Genomic DNA, 18,500 nt, shown 5'->3' with positions numbered 1-18,500 from the left:
TGTTCAGCACAGCGATATGCCTCGGCAGTCATCAGTGGAGAGGTGGTACTTAAAGACATGAGACTGTATGACGTCACCAAGGGAATGAGTGCAGGTAAAGATGTGAACAGGTACAAAGGCTGGGCTGAAGGATGTTGCAGTGTGTAGAGGTTGGGGACGGGAGGAGAAACTGGCTAAGACAACCAAAAAATAAAAATAAAAAAGCTGCCAGTAATATGGCAAGGAAATCGGGAGAGCACGGTGTCTGGAAACCAAAAGAAGAAAGTGTTTCAAGGAAAGAGAAATGATCAAATATTGCTGAGAAGCTAAGGGCGAAGGACAGACCCCTTCGGGTAGCAGCACGGGGATCACTGGCAATCTTCACGAAAAGGATTCTCTCGTCATTACTTTCCTGCTTCTCTCTCTAGTATGCCTGATAGCTGGGTCTATGGAAAATAGTAGTAAACTAGGAACAGAGGGAAATGTCCTGAATTTGATAAAGAACATCTACAAAAAAAAAAGCCTGCACCTAACATCGTACTTAATAATGGTGAGAAACTTGAAGCTTTCCGACTAAAATTAAAAATAAGGCCAAGTGGGGCACGTGGGTGGCTCAGTGGTTGAGTGTCCGCCTTTGGCTCAGGTTGTGATCCCGGGGTCCCCGTGGGGAGCCTGCTTCTCCCTCTACCTAGGTCTCTGCCTCTATGTGTGTCTCTCATGAATAAATAAAATCTTAAAAATAAAAATAATAAGGCCAAGAGGTCCTCTCTCACCACTGCTTTTCCACATTGTACTGGAAGTCCTAGCTAATACAGTAAGACCAAAGGAAATAAACCCCTTTGCGACTGGAAAGGAAAAAAATAGCAAAGACCCCGGCTGGATAGCTCAGGTCAAAAGCACACATCCCCTTCCAAGTAGAATCCCAAGCATCCCAAAGAATCCCGAACATCCAGTCAAGCCCAAGTTCCACCAGATACAGGACAAGTAGGATGAACCGTGTCATGTGCTGGAATAGAAAAGGCGAACACCTGTCCTGCATCCTGAAATATCTGCAATACTGGTAACAATTGATAATATCCAGTTGCTTAGAGCTTTTCCTTTTCTACCCAAAGACTTACTGCTTTGTCTCCCACCAAGTGCTAACCAGGCCCAACCCTGCTTAGCTTCCAAGATAGATGCATTCAGGACGTTATGGCCCTAGACCAGAGGCTCATTGCTTTGGGTCTCTCTACCCTAACCGAAGATTCATCAGCATAAGAAACCCACACACAAGCCTATAGATCAGCCTTAATGTGTATTTTGGGGATTCAAAATCATGTAATTAACTTTCCACACAGATACATGGTTAAACCATTGGCATGCTTTGGCCTCAAATCATTCCATGAAAGTATTGACCAGTGGAAGACCTTAACACAAATCTCCCCCCCAACACAGAGACTGTCTTTTTATCTCTCCATCCTCAGCACCAGGCACACTGCCTGGGACACAGGGACAACTGATAATCGTTGAGTGAAGTAATGAATTCATGAATTAGTCTCTTCTGAGTGTCTCAAATCAGACGTGCATCTACACCAACCCAAATGAGCTTTGCTGAAGATTCAGCTCGTATGTAAACCACCAAACCAGAGCACGGAGGACAGATAAGACAGTACAAAAGGGTTTTGGACTACTTAATCCATCTACAGAGATGCAACAAGCCATATTCTTGCTATATCATTTCTGACTCAGAGCTGTGTAGACCCTGTCTCTTCTGCATACCCCTCTCACACCCCATCTATTTAGGGGGTTACATCCATATGGTTGCATCTCTTTTGAGCCTCTTGCTGGAATCGTCCCATCCTAACTTTCTGGTGGTTAGCCGCACCTGCAGTGAAAAAGGCTATTGGATTTATGACCAAAGCAAATTTATGTCCCCATAATGGCAATTGTGGTGAACTTGTGGGGGGAAAATAGGACCATAATGTTTATGTGTTTATGTGTTTTTAATCTTTATAGGCTTGATGTTATAGCCGGATCCTGAGGAGAATAGGTGTGTCTGAGATTAGCTCATTATTAACGAGGTCACAAGCATGAAGAGTTTCTGCTAACTACCCAAGCTCATAAATGCATCCAAATGGATTTTTTTGCATTTTTATGGGGCCAATCCTCAGATTCTCAGACACATAAAAGGGGGAAAGAGATCCACTAGCCTCAGAGGGACTCCCAGCTCCAGCTCGCCCTACTCTGCAATCCCCGCTCTGGAAGCCATCATGTCTTGCCGCTCCTACCGAGTCAGCTCTGGGTGCCGCATGGGCAACTTCAGCTCTTGCTCCACAGTGATCCCCCAGAACCTGAACCGCTTCCGGACAAGCTCTGTCTCCTGCAGGAGTGGGCCCAGCTTCCGGGGCCTTGGCAGCTTTGGTAGTCGGAGCGTCATCGCTTTTGGATCGTGCTCACCCCGGATAGCAGCTGTAGGCCCTCGTCCCATCCGCTGTGGCGTTGGCTTTGGTGCTGGCAGTGGGATGGCCTTTGGCTTTGGTGATGGCAGTGGTGCTGGTATGGGCTTCGGGGCCAGCAGTTGTGTTGGCCTGGGATTTGGAGCCGGCAGTGGCCTTGGCTATGGCTTTGGCTACAGAGTTGGAGGAGGTGGAATCCCAGCAGCCCCATCTATCACAGCAGTGACCGTTAACCAGAGCCTGCTGACCCCCCTCAACCTGGAGATTGATCCAAATGCCCAGAGGGTGAAGAAGGATGAGAAGGAACAAATCAAGACCCTCAACAACAAATTTGCCTCCTTCATTGACAAGGTACCTATGACAGCTCAATCTTTAGATCTGGGATGGGAAGAGCTAAAATGCACTGGAGTGTCCTCTCCCTTAAGAAAAAACAGCCCAGGCTGAGGCATCAGCCTTGACCCACATCCTTCAGGCACTGCAGTGTGATTTCTGGGTCACTTTGTTGCAAAACAAGGACAAACTTGAGGAAATGGTGCATGATGGGGTAGACTAGGACAGTGGTTGTGTCTTCTGAAGGAAAGAGAAACATCCAGGCAAATCTGAGGGCACCTGGACAAACTAAGTCCTAGCACCTAGTCACTTAGAAATATCTCTCAGATGGGCTAGAAACCTTAAGAGTTTGTCCAGGCCAAATGTTGGCTACGTGTTTAAAGGGTTTTATCCTTTAAGATTTTTGTGCTCTTTTTGAGATTGTCACAGTCTCTGAGGCTGGGTAACCACATCTGTTCAGGATCAGGAAAGTAGAGAATGGAACTGAGTGATTTTTGCACAAAAGAAAGAATGTATGCTCTCCCCCGTGGGTTATACCAAGATCCAGCTGAGATGCCTAGATAGAAGGAAATAGTAGGAAGCCACCACAGAAAGTCATGATCTTCAGACTGATGAGAGGAACAGTGACACCCTGATGATGTGGAACTGACATCCCACAAACCTTGCCTCCATGGAGTGGGTATCCTCTCTCTCTGAGAATGGAAACCCCCTTCTGTGAGCTTCAGGTTCCTATCTCTGAAATGAACCAGTGGAGCAAATGATCCAAGTTCTTCTCCAGCTCTACAATTCTCAGCTGATGGAGTATCTGGGGTGGTGGATAGGACTTATAACCTGAGAATTCCCACCTCCTAATGCCTTATCCTATCCCAATATACTTTGCTCCTCATTCTCAGTGAGAGATGCCCGATACCAATTTTTAGATATAGGCAAATCCCAGCTCAGGTAAAATCAATTTTTCAAACTTCCCAGTGGACTGGCTTACACCATTCTTGGAGTGTAGAGGGGAAATGGTACTGAAGTGCTTTGGTTTGAAAGCTTCTGTTTGCAGCTGAGCCTGGCTGAGCATGAGAAGGGGGTTGCAGACATACTTTTACAGCTTCTACTGAGTTACAGGAGGAATGAAAGTCAACAGACAAGAGAACAACGTCAACATAAGGCTGAGAGTCATCTCTGGCCACCTGAAGAACTGGCCCACATGTAGGCGACCCCATCAAGTTCTTCAGGTGCCATTTCTCTGTCCCTGCGGATTTAGGTGCGGTTCCTGGAACAGCAGAATAAGCTCCTAGAGACCAAGTGGAACTTCCTCCAAGAGCAGAAATGTGCCAGGAGCAACCTGGAGCCCCTCTTCGAGAATTATATCACCAACCTGCGGAGGCAGCTGGACGTAGCAAACAGTGACCGGGCTCGGTTTGAGGCTGAAAGGAACCACATGCAGGATGTCCTTGAGGGTTTCAAGAAGAAGTAAGTGGCATCTCTACTTCATAGAACAAGAACCAGCAGGGTTTGGTCCCCAAAGCAGCTGCCAAGCTCAGATAACAGCAGCTGGAAGGATCGGGGTTGACTGCTGGTTTCAATACTCAGCCTAGAGTTGAGAGTAGGGGCAATGATATGTAGGGAAGGAGGAGAAAGCCCTCTGCAGGTCCTGAGTAAAAAGGAGTTTTGGAATTGGGCATGGTTTATCCCTAGTCTTGTCTATGGGAATGGAGAGTGGACTCCAGAAAAAGGAGCCCTCTGGTTTTAAGAATAGTGCTCGGGTTCAGCAATGAGTGGGGTCCTACTTTCTCTATGTTCAAGTACAATGACTCCAAGTCTTTTCCGGCAGAGGAGCCTAACAACGGTCCACATTTTCAGACCCCAAATCTAATTTGAGAAAGTAAAAGAGATTTGGAAAAACTGAAGGTCATAGGCTCATAAATGGTCCTAAAGATGAGACAAAGTAGATGAGAACACATAGGTGGCAACAGAGACCCATGCTCCTGGATGTAACAGAGATGTCTTAAGAGGCTCACTGGGTTGCTGGGAGTAATTGCTTCTCAGTTCAGAATGAGAACTCACCCTCTCAATCCTTATCAACCAGGTACGAAGAGGAGGTGGGATTCCGGGCCAACGCTGAGAATGAGTTTGTGGCTCTGAAGAAGGTAAGACAGACCAACAGGTCCAAGCAAACTTCTCCCCGAGACAGGAAAATGTTCTGAAGACAAAACCTGCTCCCACCCCCAACTCCCTACCTATAAATGGCCCGAGAAAGCCCGGTGGAGTCTGGGGCCACCCACACAAGGTGGAACCTCTAAGGTCATATAACAGGTTCCCTTTGGAGTTCTGATTTGGCCTCAGATTATTTAGGATTGGGTCTTCACAAGAGCAGAGGTCTGAAGAGGTGAACTTGTAAGAGTCTTAGATTTAAAAAAAAAAGAGAGAGAGAGAGAGAGAGAGTCTTAGGTTATCCATATTCTTCTTGTCTCTAAATAAGCATTTGAAATGTCCAGGAGCTCTCAGGGAAGTTTTCATGTCATAGTAGGGAGAAGAACAACAGTCACTAAACTGCATTCCAGGGACTTTCCCACCCATCCCAAGGCCTGGCCTGGCCCTATGCGGATTGGCCTGATCTTCCCACCCATCTCCAGACCCCACCAAGTTTAAACAGTGCACAAGTCATGACCATTTTATCCTTCTCTCTTTTCTGCAGGATGTGGATACAGCTTTCTTAAATAAGTCTGACCTAGAGGCCAACGTGGACACCCTAACTCAGGAAATTGACTTTCTGAAAACTCTATACATGGCGGTAAGCATCCGTTCCTCTGAGCCAAACAAGGAGATCAGTGCTCAGCCTGGACTCCTGGGGGACTTCGTCTGGACTGGCATCATTTCTAACATTTAGTACCATATATCTTCCTCCCGTTCCAATCTATATCCTCTCTATATGTCGATGTATCCACAAGGGGAGAAGGGAAGGTAAGCAAGTAAGGCTTCTCAGCAGCCTGACTCAGGTTTATGAATAAACTCTTTGGATCTATGATGCAACTCCTCTTTGGCCAATCCAATCCAAAGACCGGGCTCTAAGAGTGTCACTTCCTCTCTACCAATCCGAAGAATCTGGAAAACTGATTTGTTAGAAGATGTAAGAAAAATTGTGTTTGATCTAATTAGCTAAATGAACTAGTTATCTTTTGTTTTGTAAGTGGTCTGTTTGGACTGGTACAGAGCCAGCCAGAGCTAATGTCTGGCTCTGAGTGGAAAGGGCCAATTCTAAGTCCCTGGTTCTTTTAAGGACTGGAGGTACAGGAATTCCTAGACCATCATGTTCTAGAACATTATTAACTTTCAGTGATCCATGACCACCACAGTCACTCTGTGGATAAGCCAAAGGAAAGTTTCAACCCTAGCATGGCTCTCGCTCCCCTCTGCCAAGTTCCTAGGCCCCGTGTATCCCCCTAAGCAAATAAGGTGTTAAAGGGGTATCTTCGGGCATATAACAAGGGCTCACTTTTTTTTCCTAAAGATTTTATTTTATTCATTCATGAGAGACACAGAGAGAGAGAGGCAGAGACACAGGCAGAGGGAGAAGCAGGCTCCATGCAGGGAGCCCCATGCAGGACTCAATCCCAGGACCTGAACCAAAGGCAGACACTCAACCACGGACCCACCCCTATAACAAGGGTTTAAATTCACACTGAAATGGTTCACGTCTCCTTCTTCATCCTGGGTTTGGATGGTCAGCTCCATCTTTTTGCTCTGAACAAATGAGCAATGCTCTCGGCTCCTGAAGCTACTCCTGGGCAGAGTTCCAGCCACTGATGAGACTCTGAGCCCATCTGTCTTGCTGATCCTCCAACACAGGAAATCCAGTTGCTGCAGTCACACATCTCAGAGACATCAGTCATCGTGAAGATGGACAACAGCCGGGACCTGAACGTTGATGGAATCATCGATGAAGTCAAGGCCCAGTATGAAGAGGTCGCCAGGCGCAGTCGGGCTGATGCTGAAGCCTGGTACCAGACCAAGGTGTGAAAGGGAGTGGGGGGCTGAGGAAGGGGTGTAGACAGCCCTAGAGTAAGACTCATGTACGATGGAGTGGACCCAGTGGAGGTCTAAGGCCCTCAACTCAGTTGGGGCTGCAGTCTTCACTCAAACTTTGGCCTTATAACATCCTCCCCCCGCACACAGTATGAGGAGATGCGGGTGACAGCTAGCCAACATTGTGACAACCTGCGCAACACACGGGATGAGATCAATGAGCTGACCCGCCTGATCCAGAGACTGAAAGCGGAGATCGAGCACGCCAAGTCTCAGGTGGGCAAAGGAGAGGAGAGAAAGCCTCAGAGGGAGGAGGAGGGGCTCTGTTTCTAGCCTCACCCAGGGATCCCCTAATCCCGGCCAAAGCCCACCTGCCTGATGCCCTCCCCGCAGCGGGCCAAGCTGGAGGCTGCAGTGGCCGAGGCGGAGCAGCAGGGCGAGGCGGCCCTCACCGATGCCAAGTGCAAGCTGGCCGAGCTGGAGGGCGCCCTGCAGCAGGCCAAGCAGGACATGGCCCGGCAGCTGCGCGAGTACCAGGAGCTCATGAACGTCAAGCTGGCCCTGGACATCGAGATCGCCACCTACAGGCGCCTGCTGGAGGGCGAGGAGATCCGGTGAGAGCTCCCAGTACGGGTGGGGTGGGGGGTGAGGTGAGACTTAGGCTTCTAGACCAACTGCGTGGGGAAGGGACCAGGTGAAGAATTGTCCGCTTGAACCATCTCTACAGGCAGCAGTAGCTTCCCTGCAAGCGTTAGTCAGGTTGCCCTTGCCAGGGAATTAGAAGATGGTTCTAGATTTTCGCCTCTAAAATGCAAGTCTGTAGGCAGGCTGCACCAGAATCATGGGATATTTTCTGTGATGGGTTATCTGTTGAAAAATAATAATGAAAACACATTTCCTCGAATTTTTTGACTCAAGAGTTTTGGGGCAGAGTCTAGCAAAATGTGTTTTTTTCAAAGCTCCCGGGATGCTTGTAAGCCAGGGGTAAGAACCATGGGTGGGTTCACTCTGCAAGAAAGCCCTCCCGATAGCAGGCAGCTTTTCAAGGAACAACTCTGCTTGTGAACTGACTTATCTCTTTCTCTCCCCAGGATCTGCGAAGGTGTTGGGCCAGTCAACATATGTAAGAAACTTGAGTTTTTTTCCTCTTCACACTTCTCTCCTGGGGCTCTGCAAAATTCCTTTGAAGTCAGGCTTGCGTTGGGATCCGGAACCCATGCTAGGGTTGGCCGTGATAGTCAGGGAGGCAAGGACCATTTAGCCCCTGGACTGGGAGCATCCCTTAGCTGAGGTCTGAGATGTCCCCAGAGAAAGCAATCACGAATGGGTGGAAGAAGGTCCCAGAAGAGAGTCAGCCTTTCTCTTGTGAGTGTCCTGTCCTTCAGGGACAAAGGTCAGAGAAGGAATGAAAAGGCCTGTGCCCAGGAGTTGCCCCTACACTCATGGCAGGGGATGGGACAAGGATGAGCACAAGTCTTGCTGCTGCTGCTGCTGCTGCTGCTGCTGCTGCCAAAGCCTCATTTGTGCCCAAAGCATGCAGGGGATTGTGCTGGCACTTCTGGGGGCAAGAGGGGGGGCAGGCACAGAGAAGGCAAGACCACCCCCTGCTCTCTAGAACTATAATCTTCTTGAGATGAGCCCTACCCATTGTCAGCCTGACCCTCAAAGCCCTGAAGAGAGGCATGAGCACCCCTTTAGTGCTCACTTGGAGAAAATAGGTGGTTTGCCAGAAGTCACAAAGCTGGTCAGTGGCACAACCAGAATTCAGACTCAGATTCCTGATCCAAAAGTACAAACCTACATGGATGTCTGGTGGGGTGAGCGCTACACTGGGCGGGTCAGGCGGGTAGAGCTGCTCATCCTCGGATGAGCCTGCCCTTGGAGAAGGTGTGACTTCCTGCAAGAGGTCAAGCTTGAGTGGAGGTCACGGATGGTAGGAAGGATTCTGGTGAAAGGAGAGGGAAGGAGAGGGGACCCCTCCACAGACGGGGCTGCTCTAAGCAAGGATCTTAGTTGGGTTGGCGCCCTGGGGTATGGAGATATCCCCAGTGGATACCAGAGGGCTACAGAGCAAAGGCGTCAGTGGGTCAAAAGAGAACTGACGAGAGACTCTTATTGGAGGGACAATGCGGGGACCCCCCCAGGGACATGATGTAATCAGGAGAGAAAAGCCCATGGCTTTGTAGCAGCTACTGTTCCAGTTGTCTGGATAATCCAGCTCTCTGCCCAACCTGACTTCAGCCTTATATACATGACAGTCAACTTACGACTCTATGCCACCTGGGGAATTGGTTGAGTTCTCCCTATTTAAAAAAAAAAAATTATTGATTTATTCATGAGAGATATATAGAGAGAGGCAGAGACATAGGCAGAGGGAGAAGCAGGCTCCATGCAGGGAGCCTGATGCTGGACTCGATCCTGGGACCCCGGGGTCACGCCCTGGGCTGAAGGCAGACGCTGAACCGCTGAGCCCCCCGGGGATCCCAAATTCTCCCATTTTAATCTGAATGTTTAACTTGAGGGGAGTCACAGCCCTAGAGTGGCCCAGACAAGAGGAGGGAGAGGGGGGTGTTGTCTGTGTGGATGAGAGGGACGGCTTGCGCGGGCCCTTCCCCCGGTGCCCGCCAGCACAGGGCACGGCCCCGGGCCCCAGGAGTGGGCGGCCTGCCCGCTGACAGGTTCCTCTCCCGCCCGCAGCCGTGAGCAGCTCCCGGGGCGGGACGGTGTGCGGGCCCGACGCCCTGGCCGCCAGCGCCGCCCTGTCCCGCAGCGCAGTCACCTGCCCATCCGGCAGCGGCATCCGCTCCGTCAGCACCTGCGCCTCCAGCCTGGGGGGAGCCCGAGTCATCAAGGCCAGCGGGGACCTGCTGAGCGCCGGATCCCGGGGAGGCTCGGTGCTGGGGGGTGAGGCCTGCGCCCCCAGCGTCCCCTGCCCACTGCCCCCCGACGGGGCCTTCAGCAGCTGCAGCGGGGGCCGAGGCAGCCGCAGCTCCAGCGTCCGCTTTGTGTCCACCACCACCTGCCATCGCACCAAGTACTAGAGGCCACGCCAGCCAGCCACTGCCCGAGAAGAGCCACCTCAAAGTCACCTGCTTCTGTCCCAGAGGTGTCTAGACTCTGGGCCCGAGGGAGCTCCAGCTATCCCTCCTGCCAGGCAGGCAACGCCGCTCTCCTCAAGGATTGATCTGCCAGGCCCTGGCCTCGGGGGCATTTTTCCACCACCCGGATGCTCCGTCTGCAGCCCCAGTAGACTGGCCTCTCCCTGACTCCCCATTTCCACTCTTCGGATCACTCTTTACCTTTCAGTCCCGAAGAAAGGCTCATTCTACACAGTTCCACAAATCAGGGCCCTGGGGAGAAAATGAACAGTCCAAAGCCAAAAAGAATGTGCTAGGCACCATCGCCATCCCGGGCTTTGGATTAATTTGGAGAATGGAGAGTTGGCTGTCCACACTGCGGGCGTCTTTAGCCCACTGCCCTTTGCCTCCTCCTTCCTTCCCCTGGCAGGAGAAGGTTCTTTCCTTCTCTTCCTCACCCGAAAGGATCCACAGTCCTTGGTGGCCCAAGGGATCCCTAAGTCCCCTGAGATGGTTCTTCTCCAAGTGGCAAACGTCCCAGCAGCTTCTCTTCCTGCGTTGTTGGTTTAATGTGCATGTGAGCGCACGTGGTGGGTGGGTGCAGATGGAGAGGTGGGCTCTGCTATGCTGCATGCCCCTGCCCCTGTTGGTGGTGTGAGGGAGGCCCAACCCCCGTGTGCTGCAGGAGGGTTTATGTCTGCAACTCCAGGGGGGTCTGGGGTGGGGTGGGTGCCTGTTTGTACTATCCTTTGCATTGCTGGGTTTTCAATAAACTTGCCAAGCTAACCTCACTAGGACTCTGGCCTCTCCTTCCGAATCACATTGCCGATGGGAGACATTGCCTCCTGGGCTCCACCACTCCAACCCCTGCCCTCTCCACCACGTACACCCCCCGCCCCAGGGACTTGCCAAGGGCAGAGGCTGCTGTCCTGGGCACAGAGGAAGCACTGAGGAAAGAGGGCTCAGGCCCTTCCCTGCGGGGGCTCACAACTCAGTGAGGGAGAGAAGAAATGCAGCAGAGGCCCCAAGAACAAGTGCCCAGCAGCCCACTTCTCTCCAGGCATTGCCCCACACCTCCTGACCAACAGAAACCCTTCCCACTCTTCCCCAGGTCCTGTACCAGCCCCACTTCCTCTGGGATCATTGCAGAACACTCATCCTTCTACCCTCACTCTTGTCTCCATCCAGCTCACTCATCATGATGCTGCTAGAAAGGCCTCACTCACATAGAAAACTGATCATGGCTCCCCCCCACCCACTAATAGCCCTCCGTGGCTCCCCACTGCCTTTCAGAAAGAATCCAAACTTCTCAACATGCATATAAGTCCTGAGTGATCTGCCCACACACTTCCACCCCGTGCCATCCCTCCACGCACCCCACTCTGGCCTCTCATCCTTTATTCTTTCACCCAACAGACGCTCGTGAAATGCTTGCTACATGCCAGGCACGATGCGGGGAAAACAGCAGTGAATGAGACGTGGTCCTGTCATCAGAGAGCCCACAGTCCAGGCTGACAGGCGGACAGGTGGACAAGCACCTGTGACTTGACATGCTACGTGCCGTGTTCAGAGTGGAGTCAATGCTGCACTCCACAGATGAGAGGCCCAACCTAGACGTGGGGCATTATTAAAAGCTTCCTGGAGGATGTCATGTCCCAGCAGAGATGTGAAGGCCTATGGATTGGCCATACTACGGAGGAGGAAGTGCTCCAATCAGAGGAAACAGGGTGTGCAAAAACCAAGAGGTTGGAGAGAGCGTGCCCAGTTTGGAGATCTCGCTGGGGCTGAATGACACAGCCTGCAAGTGACAGCAGAGGTGGGGACAGGAGTCAGACAACACGCACTCAGGATCGGCTCCCGGGGCTCAGCTCCATCAGGGCCCACGTCTCACACAGGGACTGTTTGCCCCTCTGCCTCACCTCGAGAGCCCTCCTCTGCAAGAAGCACACCTCGCCCACACCTCAGCCAGCAACCTGACAACTTACATGTCGCTCTGCTCGCAGTCTAAGGCCTGCCTGACCCTGGGCTCCCAGCCCACCTGTTCTCCTGCTTCCAGGAGCTCCACACTCCCCACTTCGTCTGCCATGTGAAGTCACACACGCCCCTCAGGTAGCAGCGACAGCAAGGCAGCCCCCGTCTGGCCTTGGTGCGTCTCCTCAGCCAGACCCACGTCTACCCTGTGCTGGTTATCAATTTCTTGCCTTGGTTCCAAATTCACCCTTATTGCCTCCCCTGTGAAAATGGATCTGATCCCTCTAAAAATTTTATTTTGCCAGCTGGCAAGATGTTGACTAAGCCTTGTCGGTGGGCATTTCCAGAATCAATGGAGAGACGTTGCAGGAGTAGGACTTTCCTTCCATTGAGCTGTCTCAGCAGTTTCTCTACTGCCAGATTCCTGCAGCACAGACTTCTATAATATCAGGACCCCACGATGCACAGCAGAGCACCCAGCAGCCAGCAGCTTCCCCAGCACCCCTCTTGGGCAATTTCATAGGGAGTTCCTCCAGCACTCTTCATGAAAAACTTTCCCCAGCACCCTAGAGGGTGGATTTTTGGTAAGTTCTGGATGGGAGATTTCCAGCAAGTTCCATCGGTGCGACACCACAATGACTTCTCTGGAATCCAGTGAGCAGTGGTTGTGCCCTGTCCAAAGAGACCAGTAGTAAGGCTGTGAGCCATTAACTCTAATAGAAATCCCATCTTTCTGGGGCACGTGGGTGGCAGTTAAGCATCTGCCTTCAGCTCTGGTCATGAGCCCAGAGCCCTGGGAGGGAGCCACACAATGGGCTCCCTGTTCATCAAGGAGCCTGTTTCTCCCTCTCCTCCCCATTCATCCTCTCTCTTGCTATCTCTGTCTCTCTCTCTCTCAAATAAATAAATAAAAATTTTTTTAAAAAGAAAGAAAGTCCATCTTTCTATCCAGGGGAAGCAGGAAAGAGGGCACTTGTGAGCTGGAAAATACGTAGGGGGAATCCTCCTGTTTTTCTCTTTTCTCTCATGGTTTTGCCTGAGAGCAGATCCCAGTCATGAGGTTGTGCAGCAGCCAGAATCTGGTAGCAGAAACTCCAAGAGAAGCCTGATCTTTTTGGAAGGAGGAGCCAGGAAAAGAGACCCCCATTTGGTAGAAGAAATGAGAGAGAAAAACTGGGGAGGGGATTCCTCTGTGTGTAAATCCACACATGTACAAGTCCTGGGCTCTCCCTTGAGCTATACATGCAAGGGAGACCCAAACAGCGTGCCAAAGCTTTGAGAACTGAATAACAGTTAAGTCACTGCCCACGTTTCAGACAAACCCTAAGTGGAATAGACACAGGACAGACACAAATCAGCAAGCAAAGAAAGGCTTGAAAATTGAAATTGAACGAAGTTTCCCACAGATGAAGAACTTTTAGTCTGAACCTAATTAGGCAGATTCTCTATCAAACAAATAAATCAAAACGGAAAACTCTTCATAGGATTTACCAGGACTAAGAGTCTACACGTCATCATTAAACTTTCCAAGATATGATCTAAAATTATTTTGACATCCAGGAACCAGGAAATTGTGACCAATTTTCAAGGGGAAAGAAAAACAACGGATGCTAATCCCAAAATGACACAGATGTTGAAACTATCACACAAAGGTTTTAAATCACTATTATAACAATGTTCCATAAGAGAAAGGTAAACACATTTGAAGTGAATTAAAAGTTAAGAATTCTCAGCAGAAAAAGAAACTATAAAAATGGAACCAGATGGAAATTTTAGAACTAAAAAAAATAGTATACATTTGAAGTTTAAAAGTCATTGATGGGCTCCATAGCAAAAAAGAAAAGACAAAAGTAAGTCAATAACTTGAAAATAGATCAATAGAAATTATCCAATCTGAAGAATAAAAAGAAAAGAATATTGAAAAAATACGTTAAGCGTATATATATATACTCCTTGTCAACCCAGAATGCTATAGCCAGCAAAAGTATTCTTAAGAAGTGGGGGTCAGAATGACATTCTCAGATGAAAGAAAACTAAGAGAATTTGCTGTCTGCAGACCTACTCTAAGAAGAAGGCAAAAGTTCTTCAGAATGAAAGGAAATGATACCAGAGAGAAACATAGAACTTCAGGAATAAAGGAAGAGCAATAGAAATGGTAAATACTGGATAAATATAAAACGATTTTCTTTCTCTTGTATTCTTTAAAATATATGTCTGACTATTAAAAACAAAAATTGTAACATTATCTGGCAGGATTTCAATGTATGTAAATGAATATCTATGAAAACTATAACATTTTACACTAAGTGATGAAATATTAACTCTAGATAGACTGTGAAACATGAGATTATTTACACTGTAATCTCTGGAATAGCCACTAAAAAAATAATACAAAGATATATACTCAAAAGTCAATAAATAAATTAAAGGGAATATTTTTTAATATTCAAATAATCCAAAAAATACAGGAAATGGGTACCAGAGAAAAAAAATTAGAAGGAACAAAAACAAAACAAATAATAAAATGACAGCTCTAAGTAAAACTATATTAATAATCACACATAATGTAAATGGTCCAAACACACCAAATTAAGTGGCAGAGATTGTAAGATTAGATTTTTTTTTAAAAACTGAAATAAATGTTGTCTACACTTTAGATACAAAGACTTGGATAGGTCAAATTAAAATGATTGAAACAGGTATATCACAAGAACTATAATGAAAAGAAAGCTGGAATGATTATATTAATATTAGACAAATTAGGTTTAAGAACAAGAAATACTGCCAGCAGTAAAGAGATCCTATACTGTTATAAGGGTCAATTCAACAAGAAGACATGACAATTCTAAATGCGTATGCACCTAACAACAAAGCTTCGAAATACATGAATCACAAACTGAAAAGTAGTGAAAGGCAACACAGGCAAATCCACAATCATACTTGATTTAAACACTTCTTTCTCGGTAATCAACAGAACAAGTAGACAGACAATCAATAGGAATACAAAAGACCTCAACAACATTATCAATCAAGCTGACAACTGACATTTACAGAACATTCCACCTAAAAACAGAAAAATACACATTCTCCTCAGTGACAACAGGGAACATTTACCAAAACAGACCACTTCTGGGCCATAAAACAAATCTTAACAAGTTTTAAAAACTCAACCCCATACAAAACACGTTCTCTGACCATAATGGTATTAAATTATAAATCAGTATCAGAACAATATCTGGAGAATACCCCCCAAATACTTGAAAATCAAGCAACACATTTCTAAATAACAAGTGATCAAAGAGGAAGCCACAAGGGACGTTAGAAAATATTTTAATTGAGTGAAAACTAAAGCACAGCGTATCAAAATTTTGGGATGCAGCTAATGCAGTGGTTAGAGGAAAATTTATCACATTGGATACTTAAATTAGAATAGAAGGAAGGTCTCAAATCAATTATTTAAGTTTCCTTCTTAAGAAACCAGGAAAAGGGGGCATCTGGGTGGCTCAGTGGTTGAGCATCTGCCTTTGGCTTAGGTTACGATCCTGGGGTCCTGAGATCAAGTCCTGCATAGTCTGCTTCATCCTCTGCCTGTGTCTCTGCCTCTCTCTGTGCGTCTCTCATGAATAAATAATTTTTAAAAAAAGAAAGGAAGGAAGGAAGGAAGGAAGGAAGGAAGGAAGGAAGGAAGGAAGGAAGGAAGGAAGGAAGCAGGAAAAGAGGGGCACCTGGGTGGCTTGGTCAGTTAAGTGTCTGACTTGACTTAGGTTCAATTCATGATTTCAGGGTTGTAAGATCAAACCCAGCCTCAGGCTTCGCATGGGGCATGAGCCTGCTTGAGATTCTCTCTTTCCCCCTCTGTGCCTCCCTCTTAAAAAAAAAAAGAAAGAAAGAAAAGAAACTAGGAAAAGAAGACGAAAGTAAACACAAAGCAAGCAGAAGAAAGGAGGTAATCAAGAAAAGAGCAGAAAACAATGATACTGAAAAGCAGAAAGACAAAGTAATGCAACTGAAAACCGGTTCTTTCGAAGACTAATAAAATGGGTAAACGTCTAGACAAGCTGTACGAGGGGTGGGGGAAGAGAAGGCAAAAAGCAGCCCTCTCAAGAGTGAGAGACAGACATCTCTACAGACACTGCAGATATTACTTAAGAAGATAATAAAGGAATATTACAAACAGCTTTATGCCCAGAAATCTGGGAACTTAGAGGAAATGGGTCAATTCCTTGAAAAACACAAATGACCAAAGCTGATTCAAGAAAAAAAAAAAAATAGCCCAAATACAGGGACAGCTTCATGGGCATGTGTGATACTGTGATTTGTAATCAGAAATAGATGTTTGGTTTTCATCCCCTTCCTGGGATCGGAACTCCGCAAACCCTTGGAATTTCCTAAACGAGGAGAGTGATAACGTTGTCCTTTGTGTTAATAAGCTGATTTTTGGGGTGTACCTAAGAGAGAGGCTAGTTGCAGGGGGCTCCAACCAGTGATTAGAGGGTTGGAACTTACCAGAGAGGGGAGAGGGGCTGGAGGTTGAATGGATCAATCATGATTTTATGCTGAAGCCTCCGTCAGAACCCAAAAGGGGTTGGTGAACACATGGAGATGGGAGAGTGACGTGTCTAGAGAGGATCTGGAAGCCCCTTGCCCTTCCCCACACCTTGCCTTATGCTCTCTTCCACCTGACTCTTCCTTTTAATAAACCAGTGATCTAGTAAGTAAAATGTTTCCCTGAGTGGGAAACCTGCCCCCGCCCGCCCCCCCGCACACACACAGATGCCCACATCAGAGTGTGACCACAACTCTTAGTGTGTGTCCTGTGCAAAATCACACAGGATCCTATATCATGCATGCCCCGCACGTGGTTTACTGATGACTGTCATTAAAATCTTGAAATTTGAAATTTTTGAAAATTCTTGAAAGCCTTAATTTTTAACAACAGACCCAACATTTTTATTTTACGTCGAGCCCCATAAATTGTGTAACCAGTTCTACCTGAAGAGCTGAAGGTCTGCTAAAGGGACTGAACATGTGAGTTTTGAATCTCACAACAACAACTACAGTCCCTAGTGCTCTCGCTGGTGCATTCTACCAAACGTTCAAGGAAAAACTCAACCCAAGGCTCTTCTGAAAAACATAAGAGGAGGGAAACCTCCTAGCTCCTTTTATGAGACCGGCATTACCCTGACACAAAAATCAAGCAAAGACATGAAAACATGTAAGAACAGAAGACTGGGGACGCCTGGGTGGCTCAGGAGTTGAGCATCTGCCTTTGGCTCGAGATGTGGTCCCAGGGTCGTAGAATCAAGTCCCGCATCGGGCTCCCTGCATGGAGCCTGCTGCTCCCTCTGCCTGTGTCTCTGCCTCTCACTCTCTCCGTGTCTCTAATGAATAAATAAATTAAAATCTTAAAAAAAAAAAAACCAGAAAACTCAAAACCCATACTGCTCATGAACATAAACATAAAAATCTTCAAAAAAATAGTAGTAAGTCGAATACAGTAGCAACATTAATAAATAACATACCAGAACAAGTAGGGCTTATCACAGGATTGAGTCATCTTTCAAAAAAATCTATTAATGTTGGGCACCTGGGTGGCTCAGTCGGTTAAGTGTCTGCCTTGGGCTCAGATCATGATCCTGGGGTCCTGGAATCAAGTCCCACGTCAGGCTTCCTGCTAAGCGAGGAGTCTGCTTCTCCCTCTGCCTCTACCCCCTGTTCACGCTCTCTCTCTCTAATAAATAAATAGACTCTTTAAAAAAAAGAGAAAGAGAGAAGGATCTTTTTTAAAAATCTAATAATGTCGTTTATTATATCAAGAGGCTAAAGAGAAAGAAACCCTGCGGTTATCTTAATAGATGCGCAAAAGACATGCAGCATCCATTCCTGATCCAAAGGCTCGGCATGCCAGCTAGAGACGGGAACGTCTTTAACCCGGAGAACGGCACCTACGGAGAGAGGAACCACGAAACAACAGATCTGCAGTTAGCAGCACACCGATGGCGGACGGCTGCGTGCTTTCTGCCCCGAGACAGAGCCAGGCCAGGGTAACTGCCTGCACCACTGCCACAAGCTGGCCTCACCAGGGACCTGGCGCAAGAAGAAGAAATAAGTGCCATGGGTTGGGAAGGAAGAAACAAAACCGTTTCTGTTTTCAGAAGGTTATTGTTTTCTACAGAGGAAATCCCAAGGAATCTTTTGAAAACCTTCTACCAAGAATACGTGAGTTTCGTAAGGTTGCAGAATGCAAGGTCCCCCCCCCCAGAGAGCCTCCCCCAGCGATGACATAGGCTTCAAAGCCACGGGCTCCGGTGTGGGCCGAGCCACTTCATATCCCAGGCCCTAAGCTCCCCAGCCGTGCGGCCAGAGGCCATAAGTCATAGGTAGCGACGTCTCCGGCTTTAGCTCACTTGGTTCTTTCAATGACCTGATGTGGTAGGTACTTTTACTGTTCCCGCTAACATTCCTTTATTATTACTTGAGAGGTGAACAAAACCGAGGCCCAGAGAGGCTGAGACGTAGAAGCAGCGGCATCCTGACTCCAGGACCCACGCTGGTCCCCGCAAAGTTCTGGTGTCACTTCAGCTCCATAAGCCTCTTGCCCATAAAGTGGGAAAATATTTCCTACTGCAAAGAGTCGTCGTGGAGATGACACACAGTGACATGACTGAGGTGCTCAGCACCTAGCCTGGCGCGC

General features: G+C 47.9%; 1 protein-coding gene across 1 annotated transcript; it reads left to right on the top strand.

Annotated features, from left to right (window-relative positions):
- Positions 1 to 2,169: 2,169 nt before the first annotated feature.
- Positions 2,170 to 10,557, top strand: KRT84 (keratin 84). Its single transcript, XM_038577737.1, has 9 exons — positions 2,170 to 2,765; positions 3,997 to 4,205; positions 4,822 to 4,882; positions 5,431 to 5,526; positions 6,582 to 6,746; positions 6,909 to 7,034; positions 7,152 to 7,372; positions 7,850 to 7,881; positions 9,456 to 10,557. Exons 1-9 carry the CDS (start codon positions 2,229 to 2,231, stop codon positions 9,797 to 9,799), a joined length of 1,791 nt encoding a protein of 596 aa, XP_038433665.1. The 5' UTR covers positions 2,170 to 2,228; the 3' UTR covers positions 9,800 to 10,557.
- Positions 10,558 to 18,500: the final 7,943 nt, after the last annotated feature.

Source organism: Canis lupus, chromosome 27 (assembly GCF_011100685.1).
Source record: "Canis lupus familiaris isolate Mischka breed German Shepherd chromosome 27, alternate assembly UU_Cfam_GSD_1.0, whole genome shotgun sequence".
In the NCBI taxonomy this organism is placed as follows: domain Eukaryota; kingdom Metazoa; phylum Chordata; class Mammalia; order Carnivora; family Canidae; genus Canis; species Canis lupus.
The sequence above is the reverse complement of the archived record's forward strand: the minus strand, read 5'-3'. Positions and strand labels throughout refer to the sequence as shown.

What these genes read in the sequence shown, in the direction of transcription:
- KRT84 (XM_038577737.1), top strand. Translation starts at nt 2,229, where the DNA reads ATGTCTTGCCGCTCCTACCGAGTCAGCTCTGGGTGCCGCATGGGCAAC. An exon ending in CTTGAGGGTTTCAAGAAGAA is followed by an intron (nt 4,206 to 4,821) that starts GTAAGTGGCATC and finishes CTTATCAACCAG; the next exon opens with GTACGAAGAGGAGGTGGGAT. An exon ending in TGAAAACTCTATACATGGCG is followed by an intron (nt 5,527 to 6,581) that starts GTAAGCATCCGT and finishes CCTCCAACACAG; the next exon opens with GAAATCCAGTTGCTGCAGTC.